The sequence below is a fragment of the Coffea arabica genome, chromosome 1c, assembly GCF_036785885.1.
Source record: "Coffea arabica cultivar ET-39 chromosome 1c, Coffea Arabica ET-39 HiFi, whole genome shotgun sequence".
Lineage (NCBI taxonomy): Eukaryota > Viridiplantae > Streptophyta > Magnoliopsida > Gentianales > Rubiaceae > Coffea > Coffea arabica.
In genome coordinates, this window is record NC_092310.1 from 57718991 (window position 1) to 57739285 (window position 20295).

Consider the following 20295-nt stretch of genomic DNA (forward strand, 5'->3'; position numbering starts at 1 on the left):
TCTTTATGAAAAAGTTAAATATTACAGTTTTTGTTTTGTTGGGGATAGCGAGGCTAAAAAGTGAAAGAGTTATGGATCGATAAATTAGGTGCTCAAACTAATTTTAGTTTTTTTTAGTTTATTTTTAAATTAGTTTTTACTTGTTAATTAGTTAGCATGTGAGTTATTGCTCTTAATTTTATTGTTTAAACTTGGCTACTATTTTGCTTGTTTATTTTGAAATTTAGTTTAATGGATACATGACTAGACATAACTAAATTCTTTTAGTAATTTGAAAAATTTATTCAAATGTCCTAAATTTGTTTTAAATTAGATATGCTAGGGACCAAATTTACTCTTGCCATGACTTTAGGGCTAAAACTATACATGAGTTAAACATTGAGAACCACTTTTACTTTTGTCAAAACTTTAATGATAAAAATTGCACAGAGAAACTAATGTCCATTTTTCCCCCTTCCTTCTCCTCAAGCTTGTAATTTCTCTTTGAACAACAAAAAAAACAAACGTGCTATTTTACTGGATTAATAACGGGAAAACTTACAAATCAATTGGTCTCTTTAATTGGTCACCAACGAAAAACTAGCCAATAAGTTGGAATAGGGGCATAAATGATTAGCTTCAAAAACCAGAAGAAGTGATTAAACGTGCGAATGAGGAGAATTTAATGATGATCCATCACAGTTGATAGCGCTACATGGCTACAAGAAAGCGCTGGCAGTTGCACCGACTTTGGGGCGGTCTAAACCTTATGAAAATGCCTAATTGACCAATCATCGGACACGGCAGTCAGATTTTTCGTACCATTACTAATGCTTCTTGTCTTGGTAGTAATTATTACGCAGACCTGAGACCACCTTTGGCTTTGGAACATTTGCATGCTCCTGTTACCCTCTTCCCTCGCTATTTGTCGGGCAGATACATCATTGCAAACACGCACAAAATCCATTCCCATCACCGGCAACGACGAGCCCTGAATTACAGCCGAAGAGCTGAAAGACCGGCAAGGTTAACCGTCCTTGCAAAATTCGGAAGGGACAGACCACGATCATGTTCCTTAGGTACTAATTGTTGCATTCAAAAAATTTTTTTTTTTGGGTTTTGTCTTGCCTATGTATCATTTTCTGCCGAGGTGCATTTTGACGCACAAAGGCATTGCATTAAGTTTCTGAGTTATGATCTTGGAGAGGGTAGCAATGCTGCGTGGATTGTCCATCAGTTCGCATTCTTCTGAATATTTGCCCATTTTTTTCCATTCTAATTTTAATAAAAATGCTCAAATTCTAGGGCATACATGCATCAATGGAAGCATCATTCTTGATGTCCTGACAGGTGGATTATTTGTTTCTTCTTCATTTGCTTGGGAATCCTGCCTTACAGGTTGAGTTTTCTTGGATGATTTAATGTAACAGGGGAGTTGAAACCAAAATCGGAGTTTCTTGAGTATATACTTGTTAATTTGAGCATTGGGAGCAGATTCTTGATTTTTTTTTTTTTTTTTTTAACTGTTGGAGCACACAGGATCATGATGTAGTTTAACTAAATTGATGGATACACGTTGTCGTGGTATATGTTCAAGGAACAACTTGAGTCCAGCTCCAATTGAACAGGATATTTATGTAGTCGATATTTCCTATGTTATGGAGCGGATGACATTTAAACTGGAGATGGTGTAAGTAGCGGAATTTGGAATGGACATTTATTGGTTTTAGACGATTGAAATGGAGACTAAAGAAGAAGATGGTGGTTGTCAAGAGGAGTGGCCAACATCACCAATGCAGGCATTGGAGGATGCAGTGAGAGTTGCAGGGGAGGCATTGCAGGGTGTTTACTCTAGCAAATTAAGTCTACCACCTCTGAGTCCAGGAGGGCTGGTGCATAGACGCACTCGTAGTGAAATATTAACTTCATTTCAGAAGCGAAGCAACAGTTTCCAGAGGTTGAAGTCTCATATGCAAAGAGCTCTGCGATGGGGAAGCAATTCGGGTGAGCAAAGCCTTTCTCCACCGTTCAACCCTGAGATTTTGGCTAATCAGAAACGACAATGGTGTCAGGTCAAATCGAAAAGCTTGGTAAGTTTCTGCAGAACAGTAGGACAAATGCCATCTCTTAAACTTATTTTAGATTAGTTATCTTGCATGATCTTTTCCATGTTAACTTTGCGATGTATGATTTACCTGTTTCCAGACATTCTTTGTTTTGAATTTCCCTCTTGGCATGTTAGAATCTTGAAATGAATTCATGGCACTTTGATGCATAGTGCATTTGCATACTTGTGGTATCAAGAATTCCTTTTCGTAGTTCTCTTCATAAACCCAATTCAGTTTCTAGGGCCCCTTGGCTAGCTTATGCTAACTTTTTAAATATGTTATTCCCTCTAACTTTTGATTTTGGTAGCTGTGCAATTTCCATCTTTGAAATCTGTATTTTTTGATGGTATTCATGCCTTGTCCTTGCCACAATGTGCTTCTAGTATACTTTCAAGGTAACTGATAAAGAAAACCACAAAAAAAAAAAAAAGGAAGAAGAAGAGAAAGAAGAAAAGGATTCAATTTCTACTAACTTGTACTTTCACTTTTGGCGATGGTTATGACAATACCCTTTTGTTTTGCATCATCGACCTAATCTGGATTGTCTGTGTAAGCTTCTTTTTTTTTTTTTTTTTTTTTTTTTTTTTTGTTCTTCTCTAGATAAATCTGCTTATCATATTATGTGGGTAATTCTTTATTTTATTTTTATTGTCATGTTGTAAGTTTGCTTACAAGAATGTTTTCCTGGTGCTTTTAAATAATTTATCCACACACAATATTTTATGTAGGATTATAAGAGATATAAGGAGCCAACTTCACTTTTTGAACACTTTATTATTGCGGGTCTTCATCCAGATACTAATCTTGAAGTTGTTGAGGATGCATTTTCCAAAAGGAGGAAATGGGAGTTAGAAATGGAAAAATCTGATATTCTTGATTTTAGAATGATGCAGAACAGGGGACCACCAGTTCCTACGTTGGAGCCTCAGGTTTGGATGCTTAACTGTAACTGGCCACTGTTGTACTTTCCAGTTATGGTTCTTTATTACTCCTCTCAGTTATATATGGATTGGTTGTTTAACCCCTAAATCAGTTTACTTTATCTTAAGTTTTGAACAGTTTCTAAACTAACAATTTTCGCAGAAATTTCACTCCGTTGCTTTACTATTAAATGAATAGAGTGCATTATTATATATATATTTTTTAAAGCCGGGGAGGGGAAATGGGGATTTGAACCAAGGATTTCTAATTCCTGGGGCCTCAACTTTAATAGATTGCATTATCTTAACTGACAACATGACTAATGAATTTCTTCTGTTTAACCTTGACAATATGTGATTTGCTATTTTGACATATTTAGTCTATCTTTTTCATTTTTTTTTGGTAGTATTCTCCTTGTGCTTGTTTTGCAGACCAAGAGACTTTTCAAGCTGTTGTCATTTTCTTTCTTTTTTTTTTTTTGGGTGTTGCTTCTCTTTACCTTTCCATGTCTTATGAGCACATATGTGCGAGACTTTCATTTCTGGTGTTCATATTACATGAAGATACCAATTTTTTTTTTTTTAATTCTCTTTCCCTTTATTCATTCCTTTCTTATGTTTGTGTGGACAAACTGCCTTTGTTTTGTCTTTTGTTTTCTTTCTACAGATAATTTACGCTTACCCTCCTGGAAAGAGATTACCTTTGCGCTCTAAAGAATTGGCTGCTTTCTGCTTCCCAAGTGGCGTGAAGGTGTTGGATTTGTTGATTCACCATTTTTTATGTGTTTAAGTGATTTGCTAGACTGATGATGATGGAATTACCTTCTAGCATGAATTGGGATTCCTACACTGCAATAAAATGTTTAACCAACACCTGTTATACTTTGAATGTACTCAAGTGGTTGGGAGGTGATTTTTGGCTTGAGGCTTTGCTTAAAATCTTGTTTCTTTTAGCTGAATGTTGACAGCCACGAACATCAATGTACAAGAGGATACAAATGCCTTTTTACTCTCATTCTGCATAGATTGTCTTCTTGGTCATGATCAAGTCACATGTTAATTTTACAGGATACTGATGCATAATTTTTAAGATAGGACTTGTAAGAATGCTAATTCTTGTAATTTTATTTTGGGCTTTTAATTTTGTTTGTTTTCAACCTAGCTGTTCTGTGAAGATGCCTCTAGGTCGTGTCACAACATGAGGTTTTTGAATCTGAAAAACCATTTTTGCATGCCTAATGCATATCTCTACTACTATTCTAGAAATTAATGTAAGAAAGAAATGACTTATTTAACGTTTCCCTTTTTACTCAGGCACATCTACTCAAGAGAACCCCATCTTTCACTGATCTCAATAAACTTGTCTATGGACAGGTGCAGCTGTTATTCTTCTACTTTAGACACATTTCCATTTATACTTTTCTGCCACGACAAAATTCACTTTATTATTAGCTTATGGAACAATCGTTAGATGAGGAAAAAGAGTTGCTTTGTTGGTAATTCAAAATAAATAATGGCCTGTTCTATTTGATCCTCAGGAGCACTTAAGCAGAGATGACTTGTCGTTTATATTCTCGCTCAAAGTAAGTCTTGTGTGCATTCAACTTAGCTGTTTTAACATTTCCTGCAATGCATTTTATGATATTAATTGTGGGATTTTCCAAGAATGGCATACCCATAGTTTGAGAATACTCTTTGAAGATGTTTAGTTTTATTTATTTTTTGGGGTATTTCCTGTCTTGTCTCTTATAAGTCCTGTCCAGTAGTTCAACTAGCTTGAGAAACTATAAAGATGATCTCTCTGACTGTAACATTATAATTTGACATTACTGCAGTTGTTAGTTTGGACTGGCATGGAAAGTTGCCTTTACTATTTTGTCATTTTCTTTTCCCTTTAGACATGAGCAAGCACTTTGATTAGTCACCTACCTAGAGTTGATGAAGTCATGTGGGAACTATTGATGATTTTCTTGATTGCTCTTTTTCCTACTACATTGGTTCAATATAATTTTTTGTAGCAGCACTAATTGAATTCAAGCACAAAAATCTGTGCAGATTTACTATGATTTTAGAAGAGTTGGAGATGGAATTGTAGGCTTACTGTGGTCTAAGGAGTTTCTGCATGTTGCTTAGTTAAAGTGTTATTTATTCAGTTCTGCAAAATTGACTTCTATCTTAAAAATTTTAAGGTGCTTCCTTGAATCTTCTGTAACCCTTGGTTTAATAATAGCCTTGTTTTGGGTAGTGTGGGAAAGGGAATGAATGATGACTTCTCAATATAGATGCAAATTTCACCATTTGAATATAATTGTGATTCTCTTTCTTCCTTTGAGATGATATGGTTTCTGCATATAATGTTCTTTTCAATAGGTGGCTGACAATGCAACACTCTATGGTGTTTGCTTACATGTCCAAGAAGTTGTTCAAAGAGCACCTGCTATATGTGGTGGTCTATCGCCCCTTTCCCAATCATCTGTAGGTTGTAGTCGATTTTTGGTTGCTGCACCTCGCTGTTATTGTCTTCTAACTCGAGTTCCATTCTTTGAGCTACATTATGAGATGTTAAACAGGTTACATGAAATTCTACACAATCTTTGATCATGGGTTGATTGTTAATCAAATGACTAAACTGTGACATCTACTTCTAAGTTTACTCCATTGTTTGTTTCACTGCAGTGTCATTGCACAGGGGCGTTTAAATCGAATAACTCGTTTTGTTACTGAATTATCTCTTGCTGATTATGCACCTTCAGCATCAAAATCCCCTTATGTGAGTGAAAATAGTGAGTCTCCTCATTATGTGACTGCTGGAGATTGGACAGCAACTGCAATACCCGTTGACCATGCAGTTGCTCTCACTGCTGCTGCAGCTGGGATTATATCAGATGATGAGATACCTTCATCATCATCAAGGTGGGAAAGTTTTTCTATTGAAAGTGTTGCTGCTAGTGATGCATCTGATCATAGTCAAGCAAAGGAGTTGGACAAAGATGGTGGAAAAAGTTTGGAGCGTTTTGATGTTGATGGCTCTGAGGGCTCTGATAACCACCTTGATTTTGAGGAGAGGACCCATATGGTTTATGAAAATAGCCCAACTTCAGACGTTGGGACTTGTAATGGAACAAGGAACCGAAATGTGGAGCATCTAGAAAGTCCTGAGTCTTCATTCAGGTGGAAGAATTGTTTAAGTTTCTTGTTACTTCTTTTGAATTGAGCTAAAGATGGATTTTTGCTTTGCTATTATGTCACATTTTAAAGTTTTTCTGGTGAATTTGATCAGAATTTAGTGTCTATATTATCTATTTGTTTTGAAATACTTTTTATTCTTATATATTGCTTGCTCTAATTTGATAATGATATCTGTCTTGAGTGTAGAAAATCTCATGAAGAAGTATTGATGAATAGGTTCATTTTGATCTGGCAGTTCAGGGAGAAGCATAGCATCAGACGATGATAGTGACATTCTTTTTAGCAATGACACATCTCTTGGAGAGGAGATGACACCAGAATGGACTAAGGTTAGCCCCTTTACGTTTATGCTGCTGTGAGTTCAGATAACGTTCATGACTCGTTTCACTATTGTTTTTTCATTGTTGTCCCTGTTCTCCCACTCTTGTAGGGAAACAAGAATGATTTGTTACAGATAGTCTGTAATTACCATTGTAGGCCTCTTCCACCCCGAGGAAGTGAAATGGTTTTTCAACCACTTGAGCACCTACAGGCGATTCAGTATAGGAGACCTCCTGTTTCATCACTTGGAATTAATGATGAGCTTTTGGATCTACAAATGCATGATATAAAGGAAGGTGTTGATGTAAGATTCATTATGTACTTGTATTATTTATTTTCATGAAAAGAAGTGCTTCTTGATTCTGATGTTGCAATCTTTGAAAGGTCAATTTAAAATTAGATGCTGCTGAGGAAGCTGGTGCTTTATCAATATGGACAACTGCAACTATTTGCCGAATTCTTTCCCTAGAAAATGTAATACTTCTCAGATTTCAGGATTGTCATTTGTCCTTGACTTATTTTCGCTGTGATAAGTTAGTTTGACTCATAATCTTCTCTATAATGCTTGAAATCTGTATTTGAAGTGGAAATATTTTATAAGACATATATTACCAAATATTGCTTTTATTCTTTCCCTTGAGTATGTGAAGTTTTTCTGACTTCATCAATACATTGTTCTTTTAAATAATCAGTCATTTTGACTCGGGGCAAAGGTTCTGTAGCAAACAGATGAGCAAGAATTTTATTTGGTTTACTGGGTAGTTATACATGTTTTAGGACTTACCTATGCCAGACAGCAAATAGTTTTGCACGGGAGTCTGCTGTTTATTATGCATGAGTTTTGCATTGGAGTAAATCTGCATGGTTTCTAAATACATTTGGTATGTCAATATACAAAGATTACTCTCCTGTTTGAGAGTTTTAGCTTTCATTATAAATGTACACTTTTGCAGATTAGTTTGTTGCCACTCTCGGACAGTTAAGTTACCTCCTTTTTTTCCATTCGTCCATTGTGTTTTATGTGAAGCTGGCATATTGAAATGTCATGGAGTCCTGTTTTTCTCAGAAGAAAGATAAGAATTCTCTATTTGAGAAATTATTCAGTCCGGCATTTTGTTTCCATTTTCAGAGTACTCATTTTTCTTCCCCATTCTTTTCCCTTTTCTCCCACAATCATGACATGAGAGTTGCATAATTACCCATTCTTTTGCCTTCTTTATGCTCATCTTTACATATTTTTGGTTTTTCTTTACATAACATGTAATGTAACCCATTCTTCACAAAGGAACTTGAACTTTGCAAAAAAGATAGTATGTAATATAGTTCTAAGTCAAGTGGGAAGGATTTCAACCTGAATATGACTTGGTTACCCAATAAGCTCTATTGAATGTAGATAAACTTGCACTTGGATTGATAGTGTATATAAATATGTTATTCTTTTTCCACTTTATCCAAATCCAAGTTTGTTTATGTGGTGAAATAGAACTTTAAAACAGTCTTATTTGGATATGCCTTGAACATTTACTAGTCAGTTTAACAGTGATTGAGGATGACATTGCATCTTCTTCCAGATTTTGGCTCTAATTACTGCAGTGCTACTGGAGAAACAAGTTGTGGTGGTCTGCCCCAATTTGGTAATTTGTTTGTAGAACACTGTGTCTGCCTATCATGCAGTTAACACATGTTTTTCTTGATTTACCTTTTTCTTGAATATTGAAAATGAGATTTGCTCTTCACTTTACTTTGTTGCTTTTCACTAATTTCCAATGATTACAGGGTATTCTTTCTGCTGTAGTGCTGTCACTCATTCCCATCATCCGTCCTTTTCAATGGCAAAGTTTATTCCTTCCAGTAAGTTGTATAATATGGATTGTGTTGCTTTTTCAGTTTGAAAATTTTAGGGCCAGTTCATGGTTCATGTTTCCCATAGTCCATGTTAAGTAGTTTTGAAAATGTAACTGCATACTTGATCCATTTTGATTCCTCATGCTGGCAATGTTCAATTTATTTTCCTTCATGAGACTTATTGGTGGTTCTATTTTTCTTTTGTCAAGGCATGGATTTCCTTGGTGGGTTTAGAGAGGACAACTTTAGTAGTACAAGAGTATTGATGGGAGGAAGTAAATACTGTATTATTGTGAGGGAAATCTTGGGTGGTATTTTGTTTTTATGCATTCAGAAATTCAGTATAACAGTAAGATATCTTTTAGTTGTTTGGTATCATGCAATTTGAAGAATACTTTCTGAAACCTCAAACATGCTGTATGTGATTATATTATTCTGATTGTTAACTCTAAATTATCCTTGCCCATGAACTTACATCTAAGATTGTGGCTATTAACTTAGGCAGGAATCACAATTAATGTTGTCAATCATTCATTAATTATTGCACTACTTTATTTAGAATTTCCTTCATCAGCTTCTGAGAAGTCAATTCTTTAAACCAACCACCTGTATTCGTTTCATCCTCATAGATTCTTTGCAGATCCTACCAGACAAGATGCTTGACTTTCTGGATGCACCTGTTCCTTTCATTGTGAGTGTCCGCTCATTATGTAAAGTTAGTAAAATTATTGAAACATTCTGTTTAAACAACCTTGATATTGAATCTATAGTTTATCAGGTGATTAAACCTTCCTTATTATTGGGCATCTTGTGTGTTATTTTTGTGCTGGTTACCTCTTCCTTCTAATCTTAGTTTGCTTTCTGTCTGGCATATGCCTTTTGTTTTTTGTTTACATATCTCCAAAGTATGTCAGTTGAATCGGAAGTGAATTGAGTTGAAATACCTGAGATTTAACCTACTGAAGGGGCAATTTTTCTGTCTTTTCAGTTCACGACCCCCTTGTTACTGCAGGTTCAGTTGTATATTCTTGCTTCAACCACAGATCAATCAACTCTTATGTCTGGTTATTAAGCCTGTGTCCATACGAAAATTTTCAGGGTGAATGGCATTGTTGAATGATCTATGCAGAATTTCAAGAAAATGGATTCCAACAATAGTTAGTTTCTAGAATCTTACAAGTAAAGGTGTTGTACTTTGAGAGATGAAGTTAACTTGAAGGCTTTGACACTTGCTATCAACATATTCAATTTGATGGCAGCTTTCTAAATATTTGATTGAGCATTGGAGTTTGCTGGAAAAATGGGTATAATTTAAAATGAAGAATTAATTATTTGAGGTGGTAGATCGACATAACTTAGAAATTAAGCAGGCATTCTGGTGATCAAGTATATTTAGAGTACGGAAAGTGATATAATTTAGTCAACAAAGTCACCAAGCCTAACTTACTGAGGTGATTTAGTCCATGAGTATGAGTTTTTTGCTTCCCAACAAGCTCAAGAAGTCAAACTAGTACTGTGGATATCACTAGTAATGCATCTCTGTCTCCCTTCTCTGTCCCTCTGTGTGCTCTCTCGCTGTGGTTCTCTGTAATTTGGGACTTTTATTGCTTACATGTACGTCATCATATTGTGGTCAATATTAGGATGAGCACAGAATTCTCTGTGATAGTGTACATCCAGGATCACAGATGAGTTTAACTGGCTATTCATGAGTTGAGTTCAAACAGTTAATGATGCTGCGTGTTTGGTAGTATGAGTGCCTATCAAAAGTTTCTTGTTTGGACAAATGTAATCAAGCTTTGTTAACACTAATCATACTATGACTTTGAAGAGACTGGGTATTGAATTTTTATAGCTGTATTTGAAGTTTATTCTGATATTATTGGTGCTATTCTTTAAAAGATGTTGCAACACTTTTTGCCAATTATTATGCAGGTTGGTGTCCAACATAAACCGGTCAATTTGAAGACAAGAACTTCGAGTCTTGTGCATGTTAATGTGGTTAAAGATCAGGTTCGTTAGTTTGGATGAAAATTTAGACTTGCTTATTTGCAGATGCATTTGATTTCTTTGATGCAGTGAAATGGATGTTTCCTTTGTCTTTGGTGAACTTCAAAACTTTTGTTCTGCATCTCTTGATGTTTGTTTTCATTTTTTACAATTTGGAACCCTACGCATGAGTATTTAATGACTAAAAAGGACTGGAACTTTTGATATCTTCTTATTGATTGCTATCTATACACATCTCCCTTTTCCATTTTAAAAGACACTCTTCTTATTATTGGTTCACATCATATTTCATTTGCATTTTAAATGATCAGTGTGGTACATGTCAACATAATCAGTGAATGAAAGAAGTGAGATACAGTTGATTGTAATTAACAATTGCTCTATGTTTTTAAGATTTGCTAGGCAGTATTTACACAGGCATATGCCAGAAACAGCAGAGACCTTTGAGTTTTTCTGCCTTGATATAAGTTTTGGACGTCCATATGGCCACTACTTCTCATTCATGGTTTGAGTTTTATGTGCATTGTTATTTTCTCATTACCATGGTATGTGTTAAACAGTTTAAGGGTCTTCCCGCAAAGCAATACTAAACTTGGATTTACTTTTCTAGGTTGTCTTTCAACATTTCATTCTTTTTTTTTAGTGCAGGTTAAAATGTGTAACTTGCCTGTTCTTCCTCGACATAAGGAGCTTATTTCTAAACTTGAGCCAGTTCATGCTAGATTGTCTGGTGAAGATTCTATAGCTCAAAGACATCCAGTTTACAAGTGTAATGAAGTGCAGGTGCTTAATTTCCTTGACAGCTGACATCTTTCCAGTACGTGTCAAGTGAATGTGCATACGAACAAGTATTAATTGTCATGAAATAGGACAGAATGGTTTTGCTTAATGCTATGTTAGAAATTCCAATTAATTTCTTTTTTCTTTTCCTTTTAAAGACTAAATTTAAACATGCAACTGTTAGTCATCAACCATACTTATTTTGGAAGTCCCTTCTATCCCACAATTTTCATGGAAATAAAAGTCACCTTTGACAAGGGAAAAACTATGGATGCACTTGCTAACTGACATGATGAATGCAGATTCCCAGGTTTTTTTTGAAAGTGAGATTTAAACCCAAACTAACGAGGCCTTATTTGTCAGCATGTTGAAGTCAGCCAGTATGTTTATTTCTTTCTGGAGCATTTGAATTTTCCAATTTAAGTTTTCTGAGAAGTCCCCATAGCAACCAATTATCTTATCCCACTTTTTTCCTTGGTTATTCATATATTTCCAGAAAGGCTTTCCTTCTTCATGTTTGACATTATTATTAGAGTTAAATCAGTCAATCCTTATTTGTTACTCGCTTTGATTGAGCTTCCAACAAAAAAGAATGCACATACAAAATGCATTTTGCATCTAACTAAATCATGATTTATTTACTACGTCTTTTCTATGGTATAAAGAATGAATTCTTCTTTGCCTTCACAATATTTGCATGTAAAAATTTTGTTATTACGTAATCAGGTCATAACTTCTAGTCCAGAGTAGAAATGGCATCTTTTGTTGCATTGGGAAAGCTTGAGCTTAGCATTTGGGAAATTAATTGGTGGAGCTTCAGTTACTTCTAGCTCAAGCTTGGCTCAGCTTCTTTAATCCCAAAGTTGAGCTTGAACGTCCGAAGTTAATCTTGATTTGACTTTCTCACTGCTCTTTGGATCTGATGCTGTAGTGTTAGAGAAGTGAATGACTGTGTAGCATGGATATGGAGCTGTTGATGTTGAATTACCACCTAATTAAAGTTCATGACTCGAATTTAAGCCACCCCATGCCTTCCAACCCCCTTAAGACTAGCTGATTTGTGAATTTCAAGTACATATAAACTTGTTTCAAGACAGGCTGATTCATCAATTTTTAAGTGCACATAAACTTCGCATAAAAGACATTTTTAAATGCTTGAGCTATCAGATGGCAAAATGCGTGGTACATGCTTCACAGCTGAATATAGGGGTGGGAATTTTGTGTACTTGTACTCAGATTGAGAAATAAAACTTTCTTTCCTAATCAATTTAGCCTTTTCATTGTCCTCTGCCACTATGGACCAATTTTGTGCACTCTGGATGAGAAATATCTTCCCGACTGAATGATGATTGTGCTTTCTTGTTTTTTTCCTGCATAATTATTCGTGTCACTGTGCCTTTTCTGATTAAATTGAACTATAACCTGAGCTATGTTTTTTGTCATACCTAATATTTGAGCATAAAATTGTCATTTGTTTGCAGGCTGAAGTTGCAGCACAGTTTTTAGCAGTCATGAGACACTACTTAGAGTCTCTCTGCTCAGATTTGAGGTCCTATTCAATAACTAATGTACAATCAAACAATGACAGGGTTGGCCAACAAACTTGTGATTCATTCTGCCACAAGATTTCTGGAGAACGTGACTACATTGAAACTAACTAGAACTTTACTTTTGCAGGTTTCAATTCTTCTGAAAGATAGTTTTATTGATTCCTTTCAAAGTAGAGACCAACCATTTATTAAGGTAATTTTGACGAAACGAAAGCTTTTCTGAATTTTTTAGTATCTGGTGGAGGTTTTGGTTGAAAAATTGTTGGCTTATTTAGAGTTATAACCTTGGGATTTATCCTAACATGTCAGGCAGTGCATGGAAAGCGCGTCTGGTATAATAAGAAATGTGACGTTCATGTAGTAGAATAGAAGAGTTTTAGGACTCTTGCCATGCTTAAATTGGGTATTCGATGTTTGACATGACCTAAGAATAATAATATGGGGAAGGAGTTTGAAGTAGTAACAGTGAATATTGGAGAAAAGATTTTCACTTTCAACAAATGCAGAGCAGAAATGCGGGGACGTTGAAATGGTAATACTGGAGAATGGATTTTCACTTTTGAGAATTGCAGTGTCGTTGAAATGGTAGTCAGTTTGTGCATGAAATGATGTTAAATTACCATCTTGTTTCTATGCTTCAGCTATCAGGGAAGAGTTTTGTTAAATAATTCAACATTTTAGCGAACTGCTTTATGTGGGGTTGTATTCATGGAGTAGTGCCAACAAGAGCACCTTATAAGGGACAGGAGTACCACTTTGACCTAAGACCTTCCCTCGCTTTTGTAGGGTTGCTTTACATGATTAGTTAAGTTGTACATAACCTGTAGCAATTTACCCAACTTGCTTTTGACTTTGGCTTGACATTATATTCCACCTCTAAATATTGAAGGAATTAGACACACATCTTCTTCTAGGTTTTCCATTATACATGTTTGGAACCTGGTGAAAGTTGGTTGGATTAATTAAAGTCAGCTGAAAAGTTGTATCTTCGATGCTGGTGCATCTAATTCTTCACCTTCTGAAGAGACAAAATATGCACTTTCTTGTTGCATGCACCTTCATGCACCGTTCTTGTTGCATGACCAAAAATAACTTGTTTATAGTTTTGTTGCTGGCCCACATCTGGAGTTATTATCTTTGAAAACGAGCACCGTATCTGGTTTGTGCAGCAATTTGTAGATACACAACTGTTCTCTGTTTTGTCGGACTCCCGCTTGTGAAGCTATGAGAATGAGCACCATGAAGTGTGTTACCAGCACTCCACAATAGTTTCAGAAGCAAGGATACTGATGAGTTGTCACAGCTCTTCAAGGATCATTATGGCCCTCGACATACTTGAAAATCCTTATTTCTATTATTGCTTTTGGCGGTTATATGATGAGTTCAGCACCATCATTCAATATACACCATTCAGTAGGTGAAAGTAGTTCTATAATTGTCAGTAATTCAAAGTGCACGAGACGTAAGCGGGAGTAAGTGAGAAACGGTGGGAGAAAGTAACTGGATAAAAGGCTCAAAGAAGGAAAACACCCAGTCAAGAAAATTTTCTGCAGACTATATTTTCAGCGAGGTAACTGAACTTTCCCCAGGAGCTTTGGAGTGGCATCAGATGGCAAGCTACACCATCAATTTATGTGTCTTGATTGACGTGTACTTCTAGAGATCAACCTCTGAAGGTGTTAGTAGGATGATACTCATGCTATAATTCATTGGAATGTCAAAATTTGTTAGAATAACGTTTGCTGTTCCTTTTTGGGATAATCATACATGGATTGGCTTTACTTACAACAATACAAGTTCTAATTAATAAATAAATAATATGTGGCCTCTGACTCACCCAGCAATGCGCATAGGGAATTCCGAGAAAATCCAGACATTTCTTAAGCTTGTGATGATTAATAGGCGATAGATGCTTGAGGAGATCTGATTCCAATAATCATCCTCTCTTGTTGCCATGATGGAAGAGAGAAGCTCGCGGATTTCTACTAAGCTTCAATGGCTTCTTGAAAATTTGATGCATTCAGACACCATTCAAACAACATGGAATATTCAATATAATTTACATTTACCCTCTCTCCCAAAGCAGAGAATCAAAATCCTGCATCACATGACCTCTGAATTTCTTGAGGGGAAAACAGAATCCCAGAAATATTGAGCCAGGAGAGGCACATCATTACCAGCATCAATTAAGCCATTTGTTTCATCATTTTGATGACATATGCTCCCAAAGCCGCGCCATCTAGCTTAACTGAGAATGGAGACCCAGATTTTCCTGTACAGAGGTGAATATGTGCAACGCAAAAATCAGTTCTGTACATACCACACCTGAAATTTAACACAAGGAATGCCATAATGCTTCCAATCTCACCACATGACACATTCAGATTACTTGTCTTCCTCCTCAGAGTCAGATTTTGCGAAGACTGGTGCAGGCTGTGTTTGTGCATATGCTGGAGCAATGAATTTCGGATCTTTCTCAGCAACATCAGCATACTTCAGTATAGCTTCTCTTGGATCTTCCTCCATCCATGTCTCCTTAATCAAGCCACCTTGCTGCATCAGTTCACAATGTAAGTCTCTCTCAGACAGGCATAACCATTAGTACAAGAGGGGAAAAGGAAATTACTACCTTAAGAAGGTATTGCGTCAGCAGGCTTCCCTTGGTTGAACCAACCCTTCCACCATGACCAGGCCCTGTTATTGGAAGTTCAGGCTTATGAGACTTAAGTGGGTCCTTCAATATTTTCTCACGCTGACGCTTACGGCTTGGCTGATCTCTAAAGAGGGGAAGTGCATGAGGATTATGAATCACAGGTTCAATCTGAAAATCATCAACAGACTTTTTCCTCGGGGCACGTGCAACACAAACAAGAGCTCCTCTTTGACTAATAGTTGGATCATAAAGTATGTGAGTTCCACCTTGGTGTTTATCACCTGCTGTGGCAAAAACCTATGCAGGAAAAAAGGAAAAAAAATTAAGTTTAGCTTAGATGAAGCAATTAATAGCAAAGAACAAAAGTTCAGAAACCTTCATAAACATGTCCTCAAAGCTCTAAATTTTGTTGCATTGGCAGAACGACATGGGAATAGAAACAAGAGGAGGTATGTATGGCTTTAAATGTACGAGCACCTTTGTGCTATTATCTTTTCTTTTTTTTTCTGATGTACATTTAGCAGAATGCTAATAAACCAAAACAGTCTCTCAACTTAGAACTTGCACTGTGTTTAAATCTATCTGCTAATAGACCTTGCAGTAGTATCCCATCTTCGTATTACAAATAGATTCATCTTACCTGATTCAGCCTTGGGTGCCAAGCACATTGGACAACACTACAAGTAGGAGATATTCCAACTCTTGACACCAATTCTAGTTTCACTCGATCATAAAAGCATAGCAAGCCTCCAGTTGTGCTATCTCTTTCAACTGATGTTCCAGTCAAGAAGAGCTGCTCATCAGGGCTAAACGCAATATTTGTCTGAGCATAATGGTTTGGCAGATCATCAAACACTCGAAGAGGTTCTTTCACATGACGTAAATCCCACACCTGGCACAAATTTGAAAAAAAGTAAAGAACATGCAAAGCACAAGGACAACCACCTCAGGCAGCAAATTTTCCACAGACAAACTAATACCTTCAGTGATCCATCAAAGCTTCTTGACAACAATATTCTTCCATCACTGGAAAAATTAATGCCAGTGATCTCGTCTGAATGACCATGAGGAACATGTATGTCAGGCCTGCTTCCCCATCCAGGCTTGATATTCCATATCTGAATGAGGAGAAACTTGCTTAAGAAAAGAGTAATGAAGGAAAGCAAAAGATAAGGATTTAGATTAGACTTAACAATCAATTCTAAATTCTATAAAATAAAAGGTCAGATTCTTGGTTTGACACAATAAAGAAAAAAACAGACAGAACGATTTTACCTGTATAGAACCATCTCCAATACCACCTGCAATGCATTTTCCTTCACGATCCCAAGCACAAGTGGTAACAGGCACTCGTCCTGGCCTAGAAAGTTTTGGTTTAATAACCTACAGATGAAAAGATCAAGCTACTCAGCATCCAGTGACTCCACAAAAGTAAACTAACTCCAAGTGGAACGTCATAACTGCAATTTTGGTTTTACAAATGAGCAATAAGGCATATGTAGCATGCATGATACCACCACAGTGGATAACAACAAATGAAGGATCACACTATAAATAAAACAACAATAGATGTTAAAAAGAAAAAGAAGAAGATTGACAACTTGTTTGACTCGGACCCAACTTCAACAGTGTCTAACAAACTCGTTAGTAGATGAGCGAGCGAGGCACTATCTATGAAGCATGCAGCTGTCTGTAAATAAAACATGGGCTCCACCCTGACAAGGTATAGCGGCCTTCACCCTTAACTACGTAATGGGGAAATTTTTTTTTCCTAATTCCTTATCCTTGTGAAGTTAATCAGGTTAACAAGGAGGCTAAGTAAACCATGCTTGACCACAATAACTTGACTAATCAGAAAACGATCTGTTTTGGAGGCCATATTCTTGCCATGCTAGAACATTTACCAAAAATTAGTAACTTCCAACAGACTGAATATCACTTGAAGTGACAACTAATATGAGTTGACTAGCTTGATGCAACAGGCAATCCTACTGTGCTAATATGGCACCAAAATTTTCTGGTAAACTTCCTTTTGGATGTAACTAATCTAGAATGGATGATCTTTAGTTGGCACAAGTCTATATGATTAAATTGGTAGTATTTGGAAACCCACAAACACCCCCTACCCCACCCCCGCAAAAGGAGGGAAAAAAAAAGCAATCTGTGAAACATTAAAATGTCAAATGATCACCACTCAGTGAAGAAGCAAAACAAATATTTTGAGTCCCAAGTCAAGGAGAATGTTAGAAACATACCTGTTTCTGGCTTTTAAAGTCATTCACATCCCATATCCTCAGTGAGCCATCCTCAGAAGACGTTAAGATTGTCTCCTTAGCTTTAGGGTGCCACTCCCCACATGTCAATCCAGATATGTGACCTTTAGTATTTTTAAGATCACGTATATACATGTCCCCCTTCACAAACTCTCCCAGAGTAAGTCCATCACGATCATAAATCTGAGGCAGAAGAAGGAAATATTAGTTGAACTAGAAAGTTCTAGAGTCTCTACCACCCGAGAGAGAGAGACAGAATACGAAGAAGAAGAGGATCGTGAGTAACGTATACCTTAGCCTGAGCTGATCCGGTCACACAAAGAAACCGATCGGATGTAGGACTCCAACTCAAACTACGAACTTGATGACCTTCAAATGGTTCCAGCTGTCTAAAAGACTGCAAGTTTGCATTCATTCCCTGGAAGTCATACATGCGAACCGTGTAATCATAACTACCAGACAGAACTCGGGACCCTGAATGGTCCACAGCAACAGCAGCAGCAATCTGCAGCAGGGAAAAACCAAAGTACACAAAAAAAAGGAGGAAGTCAATCACCAATTTGAGAATCAAGAATGCCGAAATTAGAAAACATATTCAACTTGCATTAATCTATTCATGTTTTAGCTTAGTAGGTCGGTATCATGCATATTTGAAACAATAAAGACAGTACGCAAAAAGAACAGGAGGAACTCAATCACCAATTTGAGCATCAAGATGCCGAAATTGGAAAACATATTCAATTTGCATTGTTTTAACTAAGTAGCTTTGCTATCATACACATTTGAAACATTAAAAAAAAAAAAAAAGAACAAATCCGCAAGACAGTACCTTGGTATGACCCTTCAAGACAATCTCATTACTCAAAGGTATCCGATACTGATCCTCTCCCTCTTCGTCATCCTCTGAGTCCGAGTCCACTGAACCAGGCGGTGGTCTGGGAGGGCCAATCAACGGCCCATCATCGTCGTCGTTGTCGTCGTCCTCCTCTTCGTTGGCTGTCTGCGGGCGTGGCGGCCCAATCATGACATCCTCTGAATCCACCTGGTGGGGAGGTGGGCGTGGCGGTCCAATTACCACATCAGCTTGCTGACTGCTGCTCCTGATTGGGTCTACCTCGGGAGTACCATCCCGATTAGGGTTAGGGTTAGGGTTTTTAAGGGATTGGAGCCAGGCCTTGGAGGACGAAGAGAGCGAAGGGAAGGGCTTATCATTGCTGCTTTTGCTTGTGCCTGCTGCTGAGGACGACGACGATGATGATGAAACCTTGTCATCGGTGGCGGAAGTACGGCGGGTGGAGCTGTGAATTTGCTCAAGAGGGGTATGGGATTTGGTTTGTTTACCAAACTTTAGAGGAAATTGAGCTCTAATTCCATCGTATATCTCCGATTCGTCTTCCATTTGCTTGCTTACTCTTCTTCACCCTAATTCAAACGACCCACCGCAGGAGACTACTTCCTAATCCCTTACTACAGCTCTTCATGGCGGTTTTTGTTCTCTTTTTTATTATTATGATTTTGATTTTGAGGAAATTTATACGGCTTCATTGCTCTTACTGCCGCCACGAATGCACTTGCATCCTCGGTGACATGTTTTCTACGTCAATTCAATGCCACCAATAGTGTTGCGTCAAGTGTCATATTATTATTTACACTTGTATTAAATCAAATCAAGTTAAATTATTAAAAAATTAAAATATAAATAATAACAAGATATTTGGCACAACACTATTGATGGCATTGGATTGACATAAAAAACATGCCACCGAAGATTTCAAGTGCCACGAATGACAGGGAATAGGGACCTCGGAAATCGGCCCCACGTGGGCCGGCGCGACTTCTACTCCGCTTCTCTTTTGGGCCAAAAGTCTCTGATTTTGGGCCCATCTGTAATTCGCAGTTGGACAAAGGCGCAGCCAAGTCCCGTAGAGATTGGGGTTCGAATTTCAACCCAAACCGCCCTCCATTTTTTTTTTAAAATTATTTGTTCTCTTGTACAAAAATATTCCTAAAATCAACTATCTTGGGATTCAAGACTTAGTGCTGTTGTGATTTGTACAATTTAGTGTGATTATTATACATACTTAGAATTGTGATATATATAGCAAGCTGAGCAGGAGAAGCCCAGGAGATCTGCCTTATCAATCCACATACACTCGAGTGATAGACTCCAGGCCCACGCCCACCTTTAATAGCCCAAACCGCAAGACTCGAATGAATGATAGACGCGGCCGCTGCAGGCAGACGAAGAACATGACGACAACTACTAACTAAAAGTCGTGTAGTTCATGAGAGATTTTCCAGATTGCAAAAGTGGGGATCATCGTCGGTAACACAGCTGGGAAATTTTCAATTTTACCAAAAATGCAATCATCCACATCCTCATCAGTCATCACCCCCGTGACCCGTGAGGGGTTGGATGTATTGTGGCTATCCGCCAAAGGTGCAGTTTTGATCACGACATCTGAAACACGTAATGGTGTTTTTATTAATAATAATAAGGAAAATCTTGTTCCAAATACTAACATACAAACTTTTTGATTTTAAGAATTTTATAGCATTTGTTTTTGTACCATTTAGATATGTAAAAATTTTTAATCTCTTTCTTTCTTTTTTGGATGAATTCTATTAATAATTCCAAGGAAATCTTAGTAAAATAAGAGAGACATT

General features: G+C 37.0%; 2 protein-coding genes across 6 annotated transcripts; one reads left to right on the forward strand and one right to left on the reverse strand.

Annotated features, from left to right (window-relative positions):
- The first annotated feature begins 468 nt into the window (after positions 1 to 468).
- On the forward strand, positions 469 to 14438 carry LOC113714382 (uncharacterized). 5 transcript variants are annotated; one of them, XM_072081818.1, is made up of 19 exons: positions 471 to 1058; positions 1285 to 2069; positions 2816 to 3016; positions 3675 to 3758; positions 4322 to 4381; positions 4546 to 4590; positions 5378 to 5577; positions 5684 to 6178; positions 6432 to 6525; positions 6627 to 6821; positions 6902 to 6991; positions 8089 to 8151; positions 8294 to 8368; positions 9003 to 9053; positions 10298 to 10375; positions 11021 to 11155; positions 12634 to 12741; positions 12830 to 12895; positions 13012 to 13856. In XM_072081818.1, exons 2-19 carry the CDS (start codon positions 1719 to 1721, stop codon positions 13069 to 13071), a joined length of 2451 nt encoding a protein of 816 aa, XP_071937919.1. In that variant the 5' UTR covers positions 471 to 1058; positions 1285 to 1718; the 3' UTR covers positions 13072 to 13856. The 5 variants fall into 5 exon arrangements, with proteins under 5 accessions (XP_071937923.1, XP_071937927.1, XP_071937925.1 ...); XM_027238194.2 differs by lacking the exon at positions 13012 to 13856 and adding an exon at positions 13872 to 14438 and having other exon boundaries at positions 472 to 1058; XM_072081822.1 differs by lacking the exon at positions 9003 to 9053 and having other exon boundaries at positions 469 to 1058; positions 13012 to 13858.
- A 243-nt stretch (positions 14439 to 14681) lies between these two features.
- Positions 14682 to 19143, reverse strand: LOC113714390 (uncharacterized). Its single transcript, XM_027238203.2, has 9 exons — positions 18458 to 19143; positions 17921 to 18133; positions 17611 to 17811; positions 16631 to 16738; positions 16336 to 16473; positions 15996 to 16247; positions 15332 to 15652; positions 15071 to 15255; positions 14682 to 14974 (listed from the first exon to the last, which is right to left on the reverse strand). Exons 1-8 carry the CDS (start codon positions 19025 to 19027, stop codon positions 15088 to 15090), a joined length of 1971 nt encoding a protein of 656 aa, XP_027094004.2. The 5' UTR covers positions 19028 to 19143; the 3' UTR covers positions 14682 to 14974; positions 15071 to 15087.
- Between the last annotated feature and the right edge of the window lie 1152 nt (positions 19144 to 20295).

What these genes read in the sequence shown, in the direction of transcription:
- LOC113714382 (XM_072081818.1), top strand. Translation starts at nt 1,719, where the DNA reads ATGGAGACTAAAGAAGAAGATGGTGGTTGTCAAGAGGAGTGGCCAACA. An exon ending in ATAAACTTGTCTATGGACAG is followed by an intron (nt 4,382 to 4,545) that starts GTGCAGCTGTTA and finishes TTTGATCCTCAG; the next exon opens with GAGCACTTAAGCAGAGATGA. An exon ending in ACAAGTGTAATGAAGTGCAG is followed by an intron (nt 11,156 to 12,633) that starts GTGCTTAATTTC and finishes ATTTGTTTGCAG; the next exon opens with GCTGAAGTTGCAGCACAGTT.
- LOC113714390 (XM_027238203.2), bottom strand. Translation starts at nt 19,027, where the DNA reads ATGGAAGACGAATCGGAGATATACGATGGAATTAGAGCTCAATTTCCT. An exon ending in GCTTTGATGGATCACTGAAG is followed by an intron (nt 16,248 to 16,335) that starts GTATTAGTTTGT and finishes AATTTGTGCCAG; the next exon opens with GTGTGGGATTTACGTCATGT. An exon ending in GGCACCCAAGGCTGAATCAG is followed by an intron (nt 15,653 to 15,995) that starts GTAAGATGAATC and finishes TTTCCTGCATAG; the next exon opens with GTTTTTGCCACAGCAGGTGA.